The sequence below is a fragment of the Lissotriton vulgaris genome, chromosome 10 (assembly GCF_964263255.1).
Source record: "Lissotriton vulgaris chromosome 10, aLisVul1.2, whole genome shotgun sequence".
NCBI lineage: Eukaryota > Metazoa > Chordata > Amphibia > Caudata > Salamandridae > Lissotriton > Lissotriton vulgaris.
Window position 1 is genome coordinate 74,890,606 of NC_141698.1, and position 21,274 is coordinate 74,911,879.

Consider the following 21,274-nt stretch of genomic DNA (forward strand, 5'->3'; position numbering starts at 1 on the left):
TAGCGCAGATGCACCCACAGTGAGAGGAATGGGACCGGGACCTTGACTGGTGCCAGAGGGCCGAAGAAACTGTATACAAAAGCAAAGGGTGTACCAAGAAATAGGAGAACGTGTGGGGGCCCTGGCGGAAGTAGAGACAATCAGGGGAGACCCCGGGGACGTGAGAGTGATGAAGATGGTGGATTGTCCTCATTGTTCCGAATTACTGAGGATATGGTTCACAATTGTGATATCTCCAAACATGCCTCATGTATACTGCATTGTACTGAATGGTCTCTTGCACATTGTTAATAAAAAGATTTACCCCAAAAACAAAACAAAAAAAAAACTGATCAATATGGGGCCTTATTGGCCTGGTTGATGAAGCAGGATCAGGCCTCGAGCCTCATTACTGCACTTTGGACTCTGGATGGCGAATATGTACGCAGCATGAGATCCACAAAGAACTGACCACGCACTTCACTCACTTACATAGACGCCTTCAGCGTCTCAGACACAAACCTACACTCCTTCCTGGATGGTCTCACCTTTCCTACACTGAAACCGGAGCAGCGCAGAGAATAAGATACACCTCTTACACTGGAGGAAGTCAAAGGCACGATGCGTGCGCTGCCTACTGGCAAGGTCCCATGACCAGAATGCTTTCCCCATGAGTTTTATAAGACTTAGGCTGATCTTTTAGGTCTGCAGCTATTGGGAGTATACACAGAAGCATTAGAGGGGGCCGCCTTTCCAGCGTATTTGACAGAGGCCACTCGGATTACCCTTTCGAAACCAGGTGGGGATCCCATGAACACAACTGCCTACCGACCTCTAGCACTGCTAAATGGAGATTACAAGATACTGGCAGAAGCCCTGGTGGGTCGCTTGGCCCTGGTCACTCCAGACCTGCTTCATCAGGACCAGAATGGCTTGGTCCCTGCATGCAGCACCTCACTAAATATTCGTAGGTTTTGCCTGGTGATGCGCAGCGCTGTAGCAACCTGGCCAGCAGCGGGATCAGCTCTGGATCTGGAGAAAGCCATTGATACGGTGGAATGGCCGGTCATGTTTTCGGAGCTGCGACGCTTTGAGTTCGGGCCTTACTTCGTAAGTTTAGTTAAACTGTTAAATGAAACACCCACCGTATGGGTCTGTTTAGGAAAATTCTCAGTGCCCATACCGATTGGGAGAGGAACTAGGCAGGGGGCCCCCTTTCCCCACTAATATTCTCCTTCTATTCTATTCTATAGTTTGGTAGAGCGCAAACAGCTGCCCCAGCAATGAGGCGTCCTGGCGCTAGAGAAAACCGCAAACCCTGGCCTGAGCGAAATAAGATGAAAGGGAATTAGGGAAGAGGGAATAGATGCGTCTTAATTGCTTTCCGGAATGCCGGAAGACTGTCTATGGAGCGGATGTATTGCGGCAGACTGTTCCATAGTTTGGCTCCAAGGACCCTAAAGGAGTGGCCGCCCATGCGGCAGAGTTTTATGCGCGGAACGCACAGGAGGTTTTGGTTGGAGGATCGCAGGTTACGTGACGGGGCGTAGGGGGTGAGGAGTGGTCGAAGCAGAGGAGGGGTATCCAGTTTGATGATTTTAAAGGTCATAATGAGGGTCTTGAATTTAATTCTGGAGTCCACAGGTATCCAGTGTAGTTTTTGGATGGTTGTTCTAGCTGAGCATCTGCGGGGGAGGCCGACTAGCATTCTAGCCGCAGAGTTTTGCACGCGTTGAAGTCGTGATAACTCTCCTTTGTTGGCGCCAAGGAGGAGTACATTGGCGTAGTCAAGACGCGAGAGGATGGTAGCCTGAATAATAAGTTGGCGAGTCTTGGCGTTAAAGAAGCCTAGTATGTGGCTGAGACTCCTCAGCAGGCCTATACAGGTGCCAGCAACTTTTTTGGTGTGGGCCTGAAATTTGGCCACAGAGCCACTGGCCATAGCTCTGAGTCAACTGGTGGATCAACGGGGTGAATGGTTAGGGGAAGAGACGCACGCCATTTCGCTATATGCGGATGATATCTTACTTTATATCAGGAACTTACAGGCGATACCCTTGATCATAACAAACACACTAAAATTATTTGCTTAAATGTCAGGACTGGGAGTTAATTGGGGGAAATCATGTTTATTTCCCATCACTCCTGGCACAGATGCCCCTCAACTGATGGTGCATTAGTGGGTTGGCAACTGTCTGTGTTTAGATATCTAGGTGTTCTTATACGACACGAATCAAGATCTCTTGGATGGCAACCTATCCAGAGCAATCGCAGCTTTAAGGCCCCAGATAGAATTCTGGAAAACGCTCTACCTCTCTGTGGCTGGTAAGGTGGCGCTTATTAAAATGGTGATGCTGTCCAGACTGCTATATTACTTTGTGAACCTCCCACTATATCTACCAGCATAATTTTTTCGTCCACTGGAAGGGATGATAAGGGACCTCATATGGAATAACACGCGCTGTAGGGTGGCGCCTACTGAACTGCACTTACCCCAGACACAGGCTGGGTTAGCTTTGCCCAACATGAAACATTATTACGTGTCCCAAATACACTGGGTGGCAAGCAGGATGAGGGAGCTCCACCTTACTGATACAGTGGAAGGTGTACCTCCGTACAAGCTGGACAGGCTCCTTTTTGTCTTTAATTCGTGTACCAGATCACATCCGTCTCTTCCTCTCCGGGTACAGATAGCCCGGAAATGCTTCCGTAGAGCTTTATATCTCACCAGACAAGTTCCACTATATGCGCCCACAAAACCGATTCTAGGAATGCCGAAAGGCAGGGGTAGAACTAGTACAACAGAACTTACAGACTGGCAGTACGCTGATAAACACACACTGGGTGACCTGTATATGGAAGATGTGTTGCGGTCGATCCCTCTGACAGAAGGGGAGGGCGTCCCGCCAGGGTAGTTCCTAAACCACGCCTCCTGAATAGCTACATTAAGACACTACTTGGGTGACATCTCGCACGAACCTCCGACACATCTCCTGATGCAGTATGTCCACGTGCTGGGTACGAGGCGACACCTCATAAAATGGTTTGCGAAATCTGAGAGCACACGATAATCGATTTAACACCCTTGTGTAACAAACAGGAGGTAGACCTGGCACGACCCTGCAAACCCCTAGAGTGGGGTGTGTTGCTGGAAAGCCCTAGACACATTCCCCGAAATGCAAGGTTTAGGGGGATTCAATTCTATGTAGTCCATAGGGCCTATCTATCCCCAGATAAAATCAACAGGTTATTTAACAGGGTGGATGCTTGTTGTCCGCGTTACAAAATGGTAGATGCTGACCTTCTACATACGCTATGGTATTGCCCCGGACTGCAAAGCTATTGGTTTGGTGTGATTCAATTATTAAACACAAGCACAGATAGGACAATGCTGAATACTTGGGTGGCTTGCATAACAGGAATATTTCCCAGAAATAAGAAATATAATGCCTCCTCCCAATTTTTAGACTTGGGACTAGTGGTGGCCAAACGGCTTGTCACGCGCCAATGGAAAGCAACTGACCACCCTTCACTTACAGCCTGGGCTCATTCAATGCTGAATTAGGCCAAAGTTGAGGAGGCCCCACTATTGAGCGAAGACACGCTGGAGCTTCGTTAAGTATCCCATTTCAAGTAGCATGGACTACGGATGACCCTCCACTGCCTCTGGCACCAACTGATCCTGTCCACATACAGGACGTAGGGTGAATTGTTAATAATGTGGTCTGAAATGAGTATAGTACATAACATACAATGCATCAGTATGCAGAAATATGACACAAGAATTGACACAGCTGGGATGGTGTAAATAGCACTATGGTTATAGATATGGCTTGTTTCGCCCTCTCCCCAGCCTCCTTTGTTCCTTCCTGTTGTCCCTCATGATTGTATGTTTGGTGTTTTATTGTTATGGATCTGGTAGCTTCGTCAATAGCTATGACTTGCCGGTTGGAGTCACTATAAATTTACAGATGGAATACCGTGAGGTGTGAAATAGACACTTGCACTGTGCTTGGATATCGAAGCAGTAGCGAGCCCAGAATGTTGTTATATAACTATCGTATTAAATGTATACTAGCATGTTGTATGGCTATGGTTGAGATAGCTATTGTCCATTTAACCCCTTCCATGCTCATGACAAGGTCAGCTCGTCATGAGGCACGGTTGAGCTGTGCTTATGACGAGCTGACCTTGTCATGAAACTATAGTATTCAAGCAATTTCAGCACAGGAGGGGAAAACCCCTAGCAGCCAAGTTGTTATACACCGATACAATGCAACATATAATTCGCATTTTTTTTGCCAACTGGTTCTGGTAAAATACTGTGTATGTCTAACATATTTTGCATATATGAAAATTCAATAAACAGATTAAAAAAAATAATAATTTTATTTAGGGGAGGTACAGTGAGTGTCCGGTAGTAGCCAACGGACTGCCTACCTTTAGGGTGACAACATTGTCTCTATGACTAATTCCTGAGGAAGTCAGCCTTACCCTGACCCAGAGTACCCAATTCCACAAAAAACCAAGCGGGTGGAATTTTCCCAGTTGCTTTCACTTCAGGTAGTCCACCTTAGAGGTGGTACTAGCCGGAGGCTGAACGAGCCTTTTAAGTAGTTAATTTTCCCGCCTGTCCTGGAGGGAAATGGGCCTTGTGCATGGGGTGGCATTTCACCGGTTTGTGGGAAGTCAGGGCCTCATAGCAAAGGCGGTGGAGGCCTTTGAAGCCTCCTGCCTTGATATGCTGATTACTAGTAAACCTACTTTGAGGATGTGATAACACCTGCCAGAGCAGGCATGGTTTCTGATCTCAGAGAGCTCCAGGAGGTCGGAAACACATCATCTGCAACAGGCTGGACAGGACCAGTCAGACAATACACTAGTGGTCATAAGGTTTTCAGGGGTTACCTCCAAGGTACCTTCTGGGTGCATGTATTGATCACTGGATTCAGTGTGGGTTTATAAATATGAGGTGTTTGATACCCAAACACCAGAGGCTTCAGTGAAACCCCTATGTAGCTGGGAAACTAGTTTTGACCAGTGCCCAGTACTTATCTTAAAATGGCTCCCCGTTCACTTGTACCCTCAGTAATTGAACTGGCCAGAACCCACTGAACCACTCCTGTCAAACTCTCACCATAACAAAATACAAAGGCAGATCTTAAGCAATTTCTTGACATGATAGGGTGGCCTATCCAGAGATTAACTTTGGGCAATACACACTGTCCGTCCAGGACAATGAGGAACAGGAACCATCCTACTCCCAATTCCCCCTTGTTCTGTTTACCAGATACTCTAGCTGGAGAAACTTCATAATCCGGGCCATACAGAAATGACCTCATGCCTCAAGATCACTCCTCCCTAAACTGGTTGTCCATGGACTGTCATAGGAAAATCAGTTAACAGGGGATAAATCTCACACCTGGAAAAAACAACCCAAACAATAGATCTTGATGCAGTCCTACAACAGAGAAACTGCAAATACATGAATAGATAAATGAGATGATTTAACAGAGGTGCTACTATTAAGCTTTGTCAAACTGTCAAGGGTGATACAGCAAGGCAATAAAAAATATACTGTATTCTTGGTATTAACATTGGAAAACCGGATTTCAACATCAGAGTCAAATGAATGCATACTTACGCATGCAGAGCAGTTTGTTTTTGTACGCACAGTTCGTCAGCAAGTTTTTGTGTGAACTGGTATACTAAGTCATTCCTCGGAGTAATGGCCTCTAGAAGATCCCTTAGGGCCCATATATTTTTCTGAAAACAGTAAAATGAGGAAACATTAAAATGTTGCAGCACCCCAAGTGGCTGCAGCATGGTTCTTGACAAACCTCTTGAAAATGCTAAAACAGCAAAGCGATCAAAACTGTTGCAAGTAAAAAGTTATCTGAAAAACTCATACACGGAGTTCAAACACACCTCCTTCCATTAATGGCAGAGACCTAAATGATAAACATTCAGTTACATCTACACAGCTAGTCCGTTATATATTACTGGATAGATATATGTATCCAAAACTTGGGATTACTTAAAAACAGAATGTGAGCAGTCTGTATGGGCTTGATGGAAAGCCACACATTTGCAGTTTAACTTTGCTATTTGTAGTGACTTTGCCTGATAGAGTTAACAGGTTTGCTATTATTATTGAGCCTGATCAAGGAATAAAGCTCTGTGTGGTAAGAGAGCCTATAACAGAGTATCAATACTCTTCTGAAATAGGTGCAAGACAGTTTTTGGCAAATAAATTGATAAGACTAACATCTGCTTAGTTAGAAAATCTGAGATTTGAAAAGGTAGACAGAATGACCATCTTGCTATGAAACTACAGTTTTGCGTCCATTAAACTTCCAGAAAAGGCTAATGAGCCTGCAAAGACAGATCATCTGCAGCCGTGGGCAGAAAGTAAAGTTTATTTTCTATAACGTAGAAAACCTGGCAAACAGCAAATTGTTTTAAGTACTCTGCCAAGATCTCAACTATCACAAGTGGTCAATAGTGAAAATGCAGTTGGAAAGACGCAACATCAGCAGCTTTTTTGGCAAGATCTCCATATAAAGTTATAGCGTCAAGCAAAGATTTGTCTTGATGGCTTGTGAGGCTTTTCAAGTGACAACAAATGTGACACATCCTCCCATTCAGGCTATGAAGTAAAATAAAGATTTTTGAAGATAGTACAAGCCTGGATTGCTGGGTGATCGTGAGTGTAGGTGATAGAAACATATGGTGAGGATGCCCTCTATGAGGGTGAGGCTCCCTCTGTCGATCTCTTCTGCGAGAAAACCACCTGCATGGTTCCCTTGGTTTTAGGTGGGTAAAGCCCCAGCGAGGTATCCTGGAGAGCGATGTATAACCTTTGGTATGCCAAAAAAGGTTTTTAGGAAGCACAACAGGCAGTGAAGTGATACCAGTAAACAGAAGTGGTGTTCCCAGCACTTGGTATCTTCATCACACTCAACAGATCCACTCAATCCTCACTGGATGATACCTCCCAATCAACCATATCTGTAACAAACAAGGTTACATGAAGGCCACATATTTCCATTAAGCCTCTTCAAATGCGCAAATGCAGCAGTAATGACTCACCATGTCCAACTGTAAATGTGCACAGATTATATACAAAATAATATTTGAATAGCTGTGAACCCAACAAACCCTGGTACAAATCTTGGTCTAGATGAAAGAGAATATTCTCTGGATCTAAATTAAAAGTCTTCTTTCCAGGAGGTGTTGCCAGGTATTCAATATCATTCCTCTGTCCCCATAAACTGGGAGGGCTGCCAACTCTCTCTCAGAAACAAAACAACTCTAGGGCCATATTCAACTCCGATTTCGACTTACCCCTCAGACGGATAATGTCAGGAGCCCCAACCCTTTGGAGTAGGTGCGTTAAATTTTCAAAGCATCTTCGGCAAAACGGCCACAAAGTAAAAAAACACAAAGGCATATGGGCCAACTAGACTACTGAAACCCGGTCTAGTGAGGCACACTCAAAAAAGAAATATAGAACCTGAAAAGTATCCAACAATTAGGCCATGAAGTTTCATGGCAACATTAGTGCCTGAAATTTAATAGATCAGCAAGACTGCCAAGTTCAAAATACACACGCTGGAATAACATCAGTCTCTCAGAAACACACCCCACTTACGTCACGCAGCTCAAGATAAATTAGCAGGTCTAAAGAGGCTCTTGTGTTGGAGAAATCGATAAAGTTGGGGTCACCAGCTGTTTGTTCACGGAGGCATTCTCGTCAAGTCAGCATCCCAGGATTGAGCCTGGGATGCTGAGCCCACACCTCGCCGCACCCGCTCCGCGGGTGCCGCATCGTCCAGCAGTGCTTGGGGAAGTGTAAGCTGAAGGCCAGGAGCGGTAAGGCGGTACTGGGCGCAAGGCTTCTGCGGGGCTGCGAGCGTGCAGGGACTCCAACGTCCAGGAGTCCCTGCGAGACCATTATCCAGCATCCGGTCCACTCTCCCTGCGGGCCCGCCCCCCGCCCACCTGGGGACTGTTAAAACTTCTCTCACCCTTCCTCGCTGGGTCACCAGCTGTTTGTTCACGGAGGCATTCTCGTCAAGTCAGCATCCCAGGATTGATTGAGCCCACACCTCACCGCACCCGCTCAGCGGGTGCCGCATCGTCCAGCAGTGCTTGGGGAAGTGTAAGCTGAAGGCCAGGAGCGGTAAGGCGGTACTGGGCGCAAGGCTTCTGCGGGGCTGCGAGCGTGCAGGGATTCCAACGTCCAGGAGTCCCTGCGAGACCATTATCCAGCATCCGGTCCGCTCTCCCTGCGGGCCCGCCCCCCGCCCACTATATCATAGCCTCAGACTCCCGCAGCGCGGGACGCAGCTCTGGGCGAAGACCGGGCAAAGACCGGGCCGTTCCAGACCGAGTAAGACCGGACCGGGCCATCTCCCTTGGTTGTATCTGTAACGGTATTCTGTTCAATTGTGCCTTAACTTACCCTACTCTCCCACCAAAAATGTCGGTGCGCGAAACCCGGAGTAGGGCCACAAAGCCCGTGAAAAAGGCTACAGGGACACTGGATGACTTTATTACAAGGATTAGCTTATCCATTGATAATGAGATCACAAAACTTCAGCATAGAGTGTCCCTGGAGTTGGAGACTGCCAGAAGGCTGTCCACAGATATAGCATTAAGAAAAAAATCTTCGTTAGGTAGCATTGCCTCTTCAAAAACTCCTGAGCGCACTACCGGCCCCATACCAATTATTACTTTGGCCGAAGTACATCCTATACCTGAGGAAACTGCTCCCGCTGCCAACCATGACTTAGACCCCTCGCAGTTGTCGGTCAGTGGTGTATCAGAAAGCATTTTGTTTTCAGATCCTCTGGCAGAGACTGTTGAGGGGGAGAAGGTGTCGGGGAAAGCAGCTTCTAAAAACAACCAGGGAGTCGCTAAGGCAATACCCAAACAAAAGAGAAAACGGAAAAATGTGTCTGTGTACGCCAGGAAAAAAGCTAAGGTAGCCTCAAGTCAGTGTATCACAAGGGGGGCATCTCAACTAACTATTGCTATAAATGGGCACGACCAGAAGCCTCTAACTGTACAAACAAGTAATGATAATATAGAGGCGTCAAATTCGGACTTAAGGGTTGCCCTTCCTATTGATGAGGGCGAGAAAACTTCCACACCTATGGTTGAGCCAGAAGGGGACAGGGAAGAGTTTTTGAAACTTGTATGGGAAACGCTTAAAAAACTCCTCAGGCCGTTAGAAGTTAGATTAACCGGTATTGAGAATCAGCTACTTGAGGTAGAAAAAAGTGTTATCACCTTATCTAGTTTAAGTCTTAATGGTAGTGATGTACCAGCAAATCTTAGACAGGCTCCAACTATGGCCCCTGTGGTATCCTCAAACATCAACCCATCTAGTACACAGCAGCAAAAAGAGGGAGTAGTAAATAATATAAGTACTATTCCGACAACGAGTACTCTAATAAAATCTAATGCTACACCCTCGAACCTGCCATCTGTTAATACTACTAGCAAACCCTCCTTGAAAGGTCCAGTACAAAGCAAGAAGTCACAAATGGCAAATGTTGCTGTCTCATTCTTCTGCCCCTAAGACTCCCGTTTCACAGAAGTCCTCATCTCATATACCTCCCCCTATACACACTACTCTGGGCCCAAACAAATCCCTGGCTGATAGATCTTCTGCCAACAGAATAAACACACTTAACTACCAAACAACTGACGCTTATAACAACTTCAAGGGAGGATTTATAGACCTGCCTCCTGATGCCAGCCCCTATGTAGTTGTCCTTACTGGGGTGCCTGAATTGGAAAACCAATTTGAAGAGAATTTCTTTTCCCTAAAAAATAAGGTGATTTATTGGTTAAATTCAAACAAACCTGTTACAAACCATATGAAAAGTAAAATCCTTATGGTCCGTAGGGTACCATGAATTGGTCCTATAGCCAAATCAATTCCGGGCGACTGTATAGTTATTTCATTTGAGGAACCCCACAGTGCCCATCAGATATGCACATGGAAATCATATGGAGACGCTTCATCTATTGAAGCCAGGCCCTTATCGTTTTTCTATCCTCCACCTAGGCCCCCAAATTATGGGTCCAATTGGAATACTGTTAAACATCACTATGGTTATGCACCCAATTTGGTCAGACAGGCTGACCAAAATATGTGGAATGGAATTCCCACTTTCAACAGGTTCAGTTGCTTAGATGCAGTGGATTGACTTGAGACCTTGCCAAACTGCATCTCAAAGTCAGAATACACCTATTGTACACCCGGGGATGGGAACAGCTACCCTAGAACTAGAAATAGTGAGACACCACAGAGTGAGGGAGTGGGAATTAAAAACTATTGCAAAACGTGGGATTCCCAGAACAAGGAAAGTTTATCAGCTGTGAGCCCACAATGTTACGACATGGATGAGGGTTGTCCTGGTGAAGGAAGTAGCATTGTAGCAGGGGTTTCGATCACCGAAGCAGAGAACCTAATTGCTGACTTACAGCTAGATAGTGTTAATCTACCGTTGGTACCAGTGCCGTCCATTGATGACTCCACCTGTTCTGGTAGTGGGCTAACCCCAAAGTTGCTCATCCTGTCTTGGAAAATTGCTGGAGTCGGCAAAAACCTGAAAGACCCAGAATGGGCTGATTATGTTGACTCCAGTGATTTCTGTTTATTGCAAGAAACATGGGCAATGGATATTCCGCATAGGATAGGATACAAAACCTTTGCTACTGAGGCGGTCCAGTCTGATAGGGGGAGGCCGTCTGGGGGATTGATCATATGGCTCAAAATTACATTGAAAATAAGGGTCGAACCAGTAGACACAGGAACCCCTGACATCTTGGCACTAAAACTTGTAAACTTTAATGGGGACGAATGTTACATTGTCAATGTTTATAATAGACCCCTTGGTCATTCCAAGGTTTCACCTACTTTGGAAACTTTGGATGCCTTCCTGAAAAGGGTGGTTGGTGATGTCCCTGTGATTCTGGGAGGCGATTTAAATTGCAACTTTGAACCGGTTCTTGGTATCACTGACGTTCTTGAGGATGAAGATCAAGCATATAATATCCCCCAGCTAGAGACTTCAAACTGTGTTAAATGCTCTACTCTGGCCGTCCAACTAATGAGGCTAACTGTAGATCATGGTCTCAGAGCATGTAACGGCCGCCTCCCATCGGATTTAACAAAACAGCCAACCTTCGCGAAGTCCAAAAGCAATTTAGACTTCATACTTGTTTCACTAAGCATTTGGCATTTCATGGTTGATTTCAAGGTGGCAAATAGGGTTGAGAGTGATCATTATCCCCTTGAACTCTATATCGACGCTCACATGTTCAGTGACATCTCTGCCTCTACATCGACTGAGATTGCCAACCGTAAAATGTACGAGCAGGTACTTGTTAATAATAACAGACGTGCACTAAAATGGCCGTACATTTTAGCCGAAGGTAAGGCCTTAGCTTTGGCATATTCACTATTTGGGACGATGTTCGGGCCTATAGTTGGACAACCCTTCTTACCCGACCAGTATGATCATTTTGTTGAAGGCTTTCTTTAATGAGCTAAAAACTTGCTTGTCCAAAATGCCAAAGAAAAAGCAACAAAATGTACGAGTGGGATGCCATGGCAAACTATGGTATGACCATTCATGCAGGTTGGCCAAGAGGGAGCTCTTGCTTGCTATTAAAAATAAATCAAAGGAAGATGTTAGACTTGCAAGGGAAGAGTACAGGCATGTCCAAAAAACTTAAAAAAAAACATGGGAAGAGTCGATCTGGGCTGACATGCTGGTTGCTGCCAAATCTAATGACAATGTTGGCTTCTGGAGGCTGGTTGCAAATAAGGGTCACGCAGGCAGAGTTGTGAAGGACACGTTTTTAGATGAATTGACTTGGGTGACACACTTCACATCTCTTTATAAACAATATGATAGTGGTGTTGATGAGACCCCATGGCTGCCTCCACCTATTGAATGCCTTGACTTTACACTGGATGAAACAAAAAGGGCAATCAAAGAACTAAAAAACAGTAAAGCTCCTAGCCCTGATAAAATACCGGGCGACCTGTATAAACACGAAATCGAAGTTTGGGCTCCATATATAAATGGATTGTTCAATGCTCTGTCTAAAAATGGTCAATTTTCGGATAGCTGGCGTGCAGCAGAAGTTGTTTTAATTTTCAAAAAGGGAAATAGATCTGTACCTTCAAATTATAGACCAATTAGCTTAATGGACACCCTGCAAAAACTCTATGCCAAACATCTATTATTTCGGATAAATGACTGGCTGGAGGAAAAAACAATACTTTCCAAATTTCAAGCAGGCTTTAGGAGCAAGACCAGCACCATAGACCAGGTCTTCAGATTTTGTTGTATATATTGGAAGTATGTGCACATTAGGAAAGGTCATTTGTATGTAGCTTTCGTAGATCTGAGAGCGGCATTTGACCTTGTTCCTCGCAACTTGCTCTGGAGATCCTTAAGTGAAGCCGGTCTGCCAGGGTGTCTTTTGGTCCAAATAATTGAGCTACATGCTAGAAATCATGCCAACATTAGGTGGGGTCCAAATGGTGAACTGACGCGTAACATTCCAATTGAGCGTGGTATCCGGCAAGGATGCGTCTTGGCTCCCACCTTATTTGTCAATGACATTCCTGATCACCTGAATGGCTGTATTAATGACTCTCCTCAGCTCAACGGAGAAAGGGTGCCTGCGTTGCTCTTCACGGATGATACCATCTTAATATCCCAAACTAAGAAGGGCCTCCAGGCACTCCTAAACTCATTTAGTAGCTATTGTGTGATGAAAGGATTAGAAATAAACGTTGACAAAACTAAGTGTATGGCATTGAACCCTAGCAAACCGGATAGAGGGACTTTAACTTTAAATGGTCAAACTTTAGGAACTGTGGACAACTTTTCCTATCTGGGGGTGGTACTCGATTCAAATTTAATTTGGAAGGCCCAAATCGAGAAAAGCAAGGTGTCATATGCTCATAATGCTAAACCGATTTTGAGCAAACTGAATACTAGCACAAGTAAGAGTGTGACCCCTGTGCTTGAACTCTTTAAATTTAAAATCCAATCGGCCGCCCTGTATGGGGCTGAGATATGGGGACCTTGGGCCAGGGACAGTTTCCAAGGCCTGGATAATAAATTTATGAGAGCAATTGTAAGGGTTCCTACTAGTACACCGTTAATCCCTCTCCAATTTGATTTGAATTTTAAAAGAACTGATTATTTTACTATCATTAGACCATTAATGTTTTGGATAAGGATATGGTCTACCCCAGAACTATTCGAATATAGGAACGGCCTTCGAGAGTTATTGGACCTAGACTCTTTCCATTCTATTCTATGGCTTAAACATATTAAAAAATGGTTCTCGATACTGGGCTTGCCCAGCTGTGGGAGAATCCAGACAATTTACCACCCTTCGGTAAGTCCTTAGTAAAGCGAGCCTTTTGGTCCTATACGACTAATCAGACCCCCCAGGATATAGCGGCATGAATTAGCAAATTTAGCGGCACAAAAGTGGAAATTTAGCGGCACAAATATGGAAATTTAGCGGCAATTTTGCGGCATTTTATGTGGCCATTTTTCCCACAACAAACACAAATATCGTACTTTTTTTAGTTATTTAACAACATGAAGCACACACGCACACGCACACACCCCCCCACACACATCTTATACCATCTCTCTCCTTTCTACCCGCTCTCGTGCCCTCTTCTCTCTTCCCCTTCTGTTTCCTCACTCCCTCATCTTCGACCGCTCTCTTCCTCTCTTTCTCCCTGTCCTCTCTCTCCATTCTCTCTCCCACATTTCTGTCTGTCTCCCTCTTTCGCTTTTCTCTATCTCTTTCTTATCACCCCCTTTCTCCCCTCCCTCCACACTCTCCCCCTCACTCGCCCGCCTCTCTTTCCTTCATGTCCCCTTCCTATCACCCACACCTTCTCTTTGCTTCTTCGCTCTCCCCATTTTCCAACTCCTCTCTCCTCCTTATCCTCTTTCCTTCCCCTGCCTTACCTTCACCTCGGTTGTGCTTATCTCCTGCTTCTCTCTCGCTGCTCTCCCACCTCTCTTTCCCAATTATCTCTCGCTTTCTCTCCCACTCCTTTTTTCTCTCTCTCCTTACCCTGTCCCTCACTGACCTCTCTCCTTCTCACTCTCACTGATCTTTCTCACTGCCCTTTCTTTCCCTCCGTCTCCCTCATTCACCTCTATCCCTCCCTCTTTCTCACATCACTCTCTCGCTCTCTGATTCTCTTTCCTCTCTCTTCCCTTCTTTCTCCTCACCCCGTCCTCCATATGTCGCACCCCATCTCCTTCTGTTTCTTTTTCCTTTCTCTCTCTCCCTCTCTCTGATTCCGTTTCCTCTTTCTCTCCCTCCACTCTCCTTTTCCTCACTACCCCCTAGCTCTGTATCTCTTACCCTCTCTCTCTCTTTCTCCTCAATTCCCCCTGTTCCCCTCACCCATCCTCTCCCTCCCTTCTCTCATTCTCACCCCCTCTCCCGCTCTGTTTCCCTTTCCTCTCTCCCTCCACTCTTTCCCCTCACTTCGCCCTCTCCCATTTTGTATCTCATACCCTCTCTCTTTATCCTCACTTCCTTCTCTCCCCCTCTCCCCTCCCCACCTTGCTCTGTAACTCATCCCCTCTTCTTGTTTCTGTTTCCTGTGTCTCTCCCTCCATTCTCTCTCCTCACCTCTCCCTGTTTTGTATCTCATAACCACCCCCCCCTTTTTATATGACAACTACTGCCTATCCCTCCCCCGGGTGCTACAAACTGCTTGCCAATGCTTAATGTTTCCAGCCTCGTTTGCCACCCCTTACAAATGAGCTCCCAATATCACTCCTCCGATTGCCTCGCTTCTGAAATGGAAAATAAAAAAAAAGCAGCTGTTCGAAGCCATCCTGGGTTTATTTAGGCGCTTCCATAACAACCTGGACGTGGACGCGCTGCTCGGAGCCGGAAGCTCGCCTGTTGGGCCAACAAAGGCTTTGTCTGCTCCCAGCAGGCGAGACGAGCAGTTCATTATCACCCGCAGCATTATTAAGAATCCTCCATCAGGCCCCCTAATATCCCTCTGCAGAAGAGGGTGCAGTTAAAACCCTTGCTCACATTTAAATCACTACCGTACCTGCCTGGGAGCCTGCCGTGGTGCACCACGCAATCATGTGATGCATTTTTGAGACCTAGTCAGACCCCCCTCGACCTCCTCGCCGTGAAATCTAAGGCGGAAACGGCGCAAACGGCGGAAACGGCAAATTTCGCGGGCTTTTTGGCAAATATCGCGGCATTTCCCGAGATGGGCCGATTTCGCGATTTTTTTGCGATAAGCTGGAGGGTCTGACTAATAGGCTAGTATATGCAAATAGAACTGGGTCCTTAATCCAAGAATGTTTTACTTTTAAAGACGAACCCTGCTTTGAACTCTTCTTGGACGAAATAGAGCCGCCTGTTGCAAAGTGTTTATTTTTGAAATTCAGGTATGGTAACCTCATGCTGAATTCCAATATAGAACGCTGGTCCAAGAGAAAAATGGAATGTCCGAATGCTATACGTGGGAAATGTTCCATGTGCTTAGATTCTTGTACGGAGAATGAGGTCCACATGTTGTTTATATGCAAAGCATATTCGAAAGCTCGAAAGAGATGGTTGAAACCTATGTGCACTCTCCTAGGAACAAGATCTTGTATGACGGCATATAGGATTATCAAAACCAATACTGCCCAGTTTATTGTATTCAGCATTAGTAGGTTTCTTCACTCTGTGTATATTGTTCGCAGGAAATTGGGTCAGATGCTTTGAGCAGGAAGTTTATATATGCTTTTATTTCAACTGTCAAATGAAATGTGCTAAAAAGAGGATGCTGGAAACTAAGTTTTTACTGTATTTTAAAAGTAGTCTGTTCTTAATGTATACCGTGTATGTACACTGTATGAGCCTCTGGTTAATGTATGTATATAAGTGTGTCTTTTATGGCCAATTGGCCGAAATAAAGAAATAAATAAAGTTGCAAGGCAGTGGCCAGCAGAATAGTCCTACACCAGAGTTTGGGCCACTGCTCAAGTTATCAGTGTTATGAAGGATCTAAAATAGCTCTGTTGGAGGAAGCCATATTCCTGACTGTGCTTTTGAGATTCTAGACTGAGACGTACCAGCAAGCTTTCCTAAAATCCTGTAATCGTAGGTTAAATCTCATGTGTAATCTAGCTACACATTCATAGTTACTCAGGGGACTAATGGCTTTATTTAGACTCTGGAGGTCTGTAATAGCATGGCAAAGTACTATATATCATATTGTGGAAGCTTGCCTGCAGCAAACTCTACACTATGAAAGGAGCCGCTGCTGTGACATCTCCCTTCACAGCACTTAAGATTTATTGAGAAGGCACCATATTTAAAGTAGCTGCTCTCCAAGCTGGGTTTTTTCAGAGAAAAACTCCCAAAGCGAGTGTTTACTTTCACTCAACAAAATGTAAATGACCTTGACACTCAGGAAGGATTTTTTATGCATGTGTCGGCCATTAAATATTTTCCTAGCTTGTTTCCACCTCAATATGGCAGGAAGAAAGACACTGTAATACAACAGTCCTCAGCAGATGGACCACTGGGTCCGGACTTGCAGCCGGCAGAGCCAGCAGAGGTTCAGCTGACAGTAATTCGTCAGTTACCCAACTCTAAATAGAAGATGGGGGAACCACATGTTTTTGCTGGTAAGAAGGGTTCCTACCCCTGTGTTAAAGCCTAAATGCGGCCCTAAACTACCCTGCGACACAGGAAGATTTTGTTTGGCTCAAATAAGATCTACAATCACGTCGCTGACCTGGAGAGTCAATTTAACTTCACCTGCATAAAGGGGGCATTTTAACCAATGGCACATATGACGTCAGATGGAAGAACGTTGGGACAGCCACTAATCAGTCACTAATACTGAAGAGTTATTAGATTGGCCTGTGGTAGTAAAACAAATTTCCCAGAACGATCAGTTTAAGCTGACTAAGCTACATCCATGGTTCACCAATAAAGACAACCCTGCGTCGATTGTCAGCAATCCCATGAAAGTGCATAGTATCATTAGTGTAGAAATGAAACTATATCCAAAATTAACAGATAAAGAATGTTATGTTTTGCTCAGACTGAATATTTGAAAGTTAAGAGCTTTGTGTTGCGATCTGTGTGTAACCCACTTATCACTGATTTTACTTTTGCTACAAAAATTAAGCTTTCTTGCTTTTAAAGACTATAAAAGGAGTAGCCCTAAGTTGGAATGAAAGTTCTCTCTACTTACTGCACTTTAAGGGTATTGCAAAAACTACTGTAAAATAAAGTCAATATAAACACTATTAGCATTATTTTTATTATTGCAAAACAATTGGTCTTAAGACCAATCAAACTCTTACTTGGATTCTAGAAATGACCATCCCATTCAGATAACTCATGTACAAAACCAGTAACTATGAGTAGTCCCGACTGTCCAACACTAGATAGTTTGAGAGTGGGAGGGTGGTATGGGAGTGTGTTGCATTTTAAAAACATTACAAGTGGTACACAAAAGGTCCGAAAATAAATATTAAATAATGATCATAACTGGATAGGATATGCAGATAGGATTTTTCGCCAATTACATAACCAATTTTAACAAATACACGGACATTCCACACAAATGTGACCCGAATATGCAAAACACTACTCACCCCAAAAGCCAAAATGATACTCAGAACAGATGCTGGTGGTTTTGGGTCAAATAACAACTTTTGGGCAAAGGCTCGGACGATGAGAATCAGCTCTGCCTCATTGGGCATCTTATTGAATGAAGATGAAAAGGAAAAAAACATGGTTACTATAATTGTCTTTGCCATTCGTAGTGAATAAACAATATACAGTATAAATGATCAGAGTCTAACAATAGCAATCCTTATGCTGTCCAACGGCCAGAAGCTTAATGACTAGTAGTAGTGAAGACCAGTGCACACTGCATTTTACTCAGTGTGCCTGGCAGCAATGAGGACACATCTAAAGTGGTTTGGGCCCTCTGAAGGAATAGAACAGATAGCACATGATGACTGCTTAATGCTGTCCTATTTAAAGTAAGCATTGGAGAATAACATTAATAAACAGTTTAGTTCTACTGTATTCAAAAGTAATAGATTTACAAGTTGTCAAACTAGAAAATCAGAGATAATCTATATACCCAAGACAATCAATCAATGCCGGCTTTAGTCGATTTTGTGCAAAATCATAAAAGCATACAATTTAAAACATCAGTTATACATAAAAAAGTACAATGAGTACTTTTAGCTACAGATTACTCAATAATACGGCATTTAATTCCAGCAGTAATTTGCAAAGTCATTTTAACTTCCTCATGGAATTTCATATAAGAATTCCTTTCCTGCAATTTGCAATACTTTTTACAAAAGATACTATTAACCTTACAAAACATTAATTTTCTAAAAACTGTAGTGATAAAAACGCGTGTCTACATTGTCTCAATACGAAGACTCTTAAAATTGGTAAAATCCATTGCTTTCTTTGCATTACATAAAATTTGCAAAATAATACCACATGCATTGTTGTTTGCTGAGATTGTTTATCGCATGGGCACTTACTTAATATTGTAGTGATTTAGTTGGGAAAACTTACCAAGCAATGAAAAAACCCAAATCAAAAACGAGTTTTGAGAAATCTGTCTTAACCACTTCAAATTAAATTTAGGCATGGCTGCATACCATAAGTGGTAAGAATGTGTTGGTTATATAGTACTGACGTCTTAGCTACTCAACAGCAAATCTATTTGCCTCCATATGTGTCAGACAGCATTTTTTAAAATACGTTCTGGCGACAGAGTGTAGAGTTCCAGGATTATTAAAGTATTCGATGTGGCCCAGATCATGAATAAATTTCTTTATGTAATTCCGCCATGGAATCTCCAAAGACCTCTCAAACATAAGGCTATCCTTTAAAATATCACGATTAAAAGTGTTTTTTGGCGAGGCCCAGATTCTATGCCACAACAGAACTAGTTGGACTTTTATTAAGTCTGATATATTAGCCAAACCCAGTTCTGAGACGCATACGTAGATGGAAGTCTTGTCTGGGACTGCCAAAAGATATTTTAAAAGAGCATTCTCCACCAGTTGTAGAAGAATGGTATCACAATAACCCCATACACCCACACCATACATCGCTAGACTAATACATTTTGCCCTATAGATTTGTAAAAGCGCCCCAGGCGGTTTTCTAGCCAGCTTCTTTGCAAAACTGGCTAGGTCGGCAGTAGCTTTTATAAATAGCAGCCTCCGGTTTTTAACCGCCTGGTACAATGTCCCCCCCATTGTCAAATAAAATATCTAGATAAGGGAAAGTTATAGTTGGTTCCACCTTTTTTATTACCAATAAAAATGCCCCTGCACCTAGAACTGTTTTTGCCACACTTCATTATAAATGTTTTTTGCAGTATTAGCTCGTAGGCCCAGGTTCTCCATGTAATATGTATAGCTAGTGAGTACCCTTTGAAGTCCTATTCGAGTTTGGGCAATCAACACAACGTCATCCGCGTACAGAAGGGCTGGTATGGGACGCTTATTTATTTGTGGCAGGTCCTGGCACTCCTCTTTCAAAACATGTTACAGCCCATTATACCCAACACAATAATATATCATACGGCAGCCCACATCACAAAGAACTTTCCTCCACATGCATCAACAGAAGGAATTGAGATTCCTAAATAGCGATTTTTAAAGAATCGCTATTTAGGAATCGCAAAAGCCTATGCATGTATGAATCACTATAAAAACAGCGATTCCTACACAGTCCTTAATTGCTACTAGCAAATTGCAAGTCGCAATTAAGGAATGCTGTCCCATTCATCCCGATGGGCCTCCAGGCCCTAAGGAATGAATTGGAGATTGCATGAGCAATTTGCGAGTACCAGTAGGTACTCGCAAATTGCTCATGCAATTTAAAGGGTACAAGGCTGTCAAAAAGACACCCTGTTGCACCCCCCTGAAATTGATCTGTGCACATTTGCTGCACACACACATGCCCTAAGGGCATGTGTGTGCGCAACATGAAACTTTGAAAAATGCACAAAAGTGCATTTTTCAAAGTTTTTGCAAATTACCATGAAGTTCAGCTTCATGGTAATTAGCTACTCCTATAAGCGAAATCGCTAATTGTTTTTAACTTTAATGCATTGCATTTAAGAAATCTCAATTTGGGATTCCTTAAATGCAATCGCAATTTAAGGAATCGCAATTTAGAGATTCCTTAAATTGCGATTTTTGCATTTGGGATGATGCATCCCAAATGCGAAAATACCGGTCGCAAAGGGGCAGATTCTGAGAATCTGCCCGATTGCGACCGTTTTTTCCTTTGATGCATATGCCTGTTAGTGATGTGATATGCTTTAGAACTTGTGAACTATACCAAAATTGAAAACCTGACATCACTAGTAAGTGAGCTGCTCTTTGACAGGCTCTAAATATTTAATAGCGTCAGGCAGGTCCTCCAGAACCTGTGCGACTCAGCCGTACCCTGCAATTCTTGTGTGAAGAACTGCCTACAACCAGTAGATCCAAAGGGATGGTACAACAGTACGCAGAAGACTAAAATGTCAAGAAGATATTTAGTCTTGAAAGAGGAGGTCGATTTAGAAACCACCCAAGCACGCACATAACTAGCTGGCGGTTTAGTCAGCGCCATTTCTTTAAAAAATAGGATTTTGTTTCACACACAAGTTGAATGCTATGACAAGTGAATGTGGCTATCTGTCACTATTACTTTACTGTAAATTGCTGCATGCTAAGCTAGATGGGGTGTGGGGTACATCTTCAGGTCTGTCTTTTCCCACATGCCTCTAATTTTCCTTTTCAGTGCATGCAGAAAGAGCAAGCACCGTGCTCAAGCATTCATTTTATTCTTACTTGTCTTTAGTTTGGGCATACAACAGCTATGCATCTAATGCTATATTATTTTTTCTTGTTTACTTTGTTTATCCAGAACTTTACCTTTTGAGTCTTTGGTACTCTGTTTGCACTTTTGATATTCTTTATCTGTAGTGCGCAAACTAGCCAGTCGCCCATCATGGCCAACGGAATCCTGCTGTTCCCAGTAACCTGGGTAGCTGCTCCAGTTTATTCTTTAGTGGGCGTCTCGCATTATACACACCAACCCGCCAGCTCCGCTCCGCCAGCCTCGCCCTCGCCATCATACCACGAATTTGCAAAGCCACCGCCGGAAGATCCTTCTCCTACCTGGCAGCCAAGACATGGAACTCCCT

The 21,274-nt window shown here is 44.0% G+C and overlaps 1 protein-coding gene across 3 annotated transcripts in view; it reads right to left on the minus strand.

The window, feature by feature from the left end:
- Window positions 1-21,274, minus strand: part of LOC147684697 (uncharacterized) — a 292,946-nt gene that overhangs the window by 41,633 nt on the left and 230,039 nt on the right. For all 3 annotated transcript variants that reach the window (XR_015300652.1, XR_015300653.1, XM_086940535.1), the window contains 2 exons: window positions 17,688-17,795; window positions 5,624-5,745 (listed from right to left, as the gene is read on the minus strand). Coding sequence is in view for 1 of the 3 variants with exons in the window: in XM_086940535.1 (XP_086796661.1) it covers window positions 5,624-5,745; window positions 17,688-17,795 (230 nt within the window). In the remaining 2 variants the exon portion in view is untranslated. The remainder of the gene's footprint in view (window positions 1-5,623; window positions 5,746-17,687; window positions 17,796-21,274) is intronic.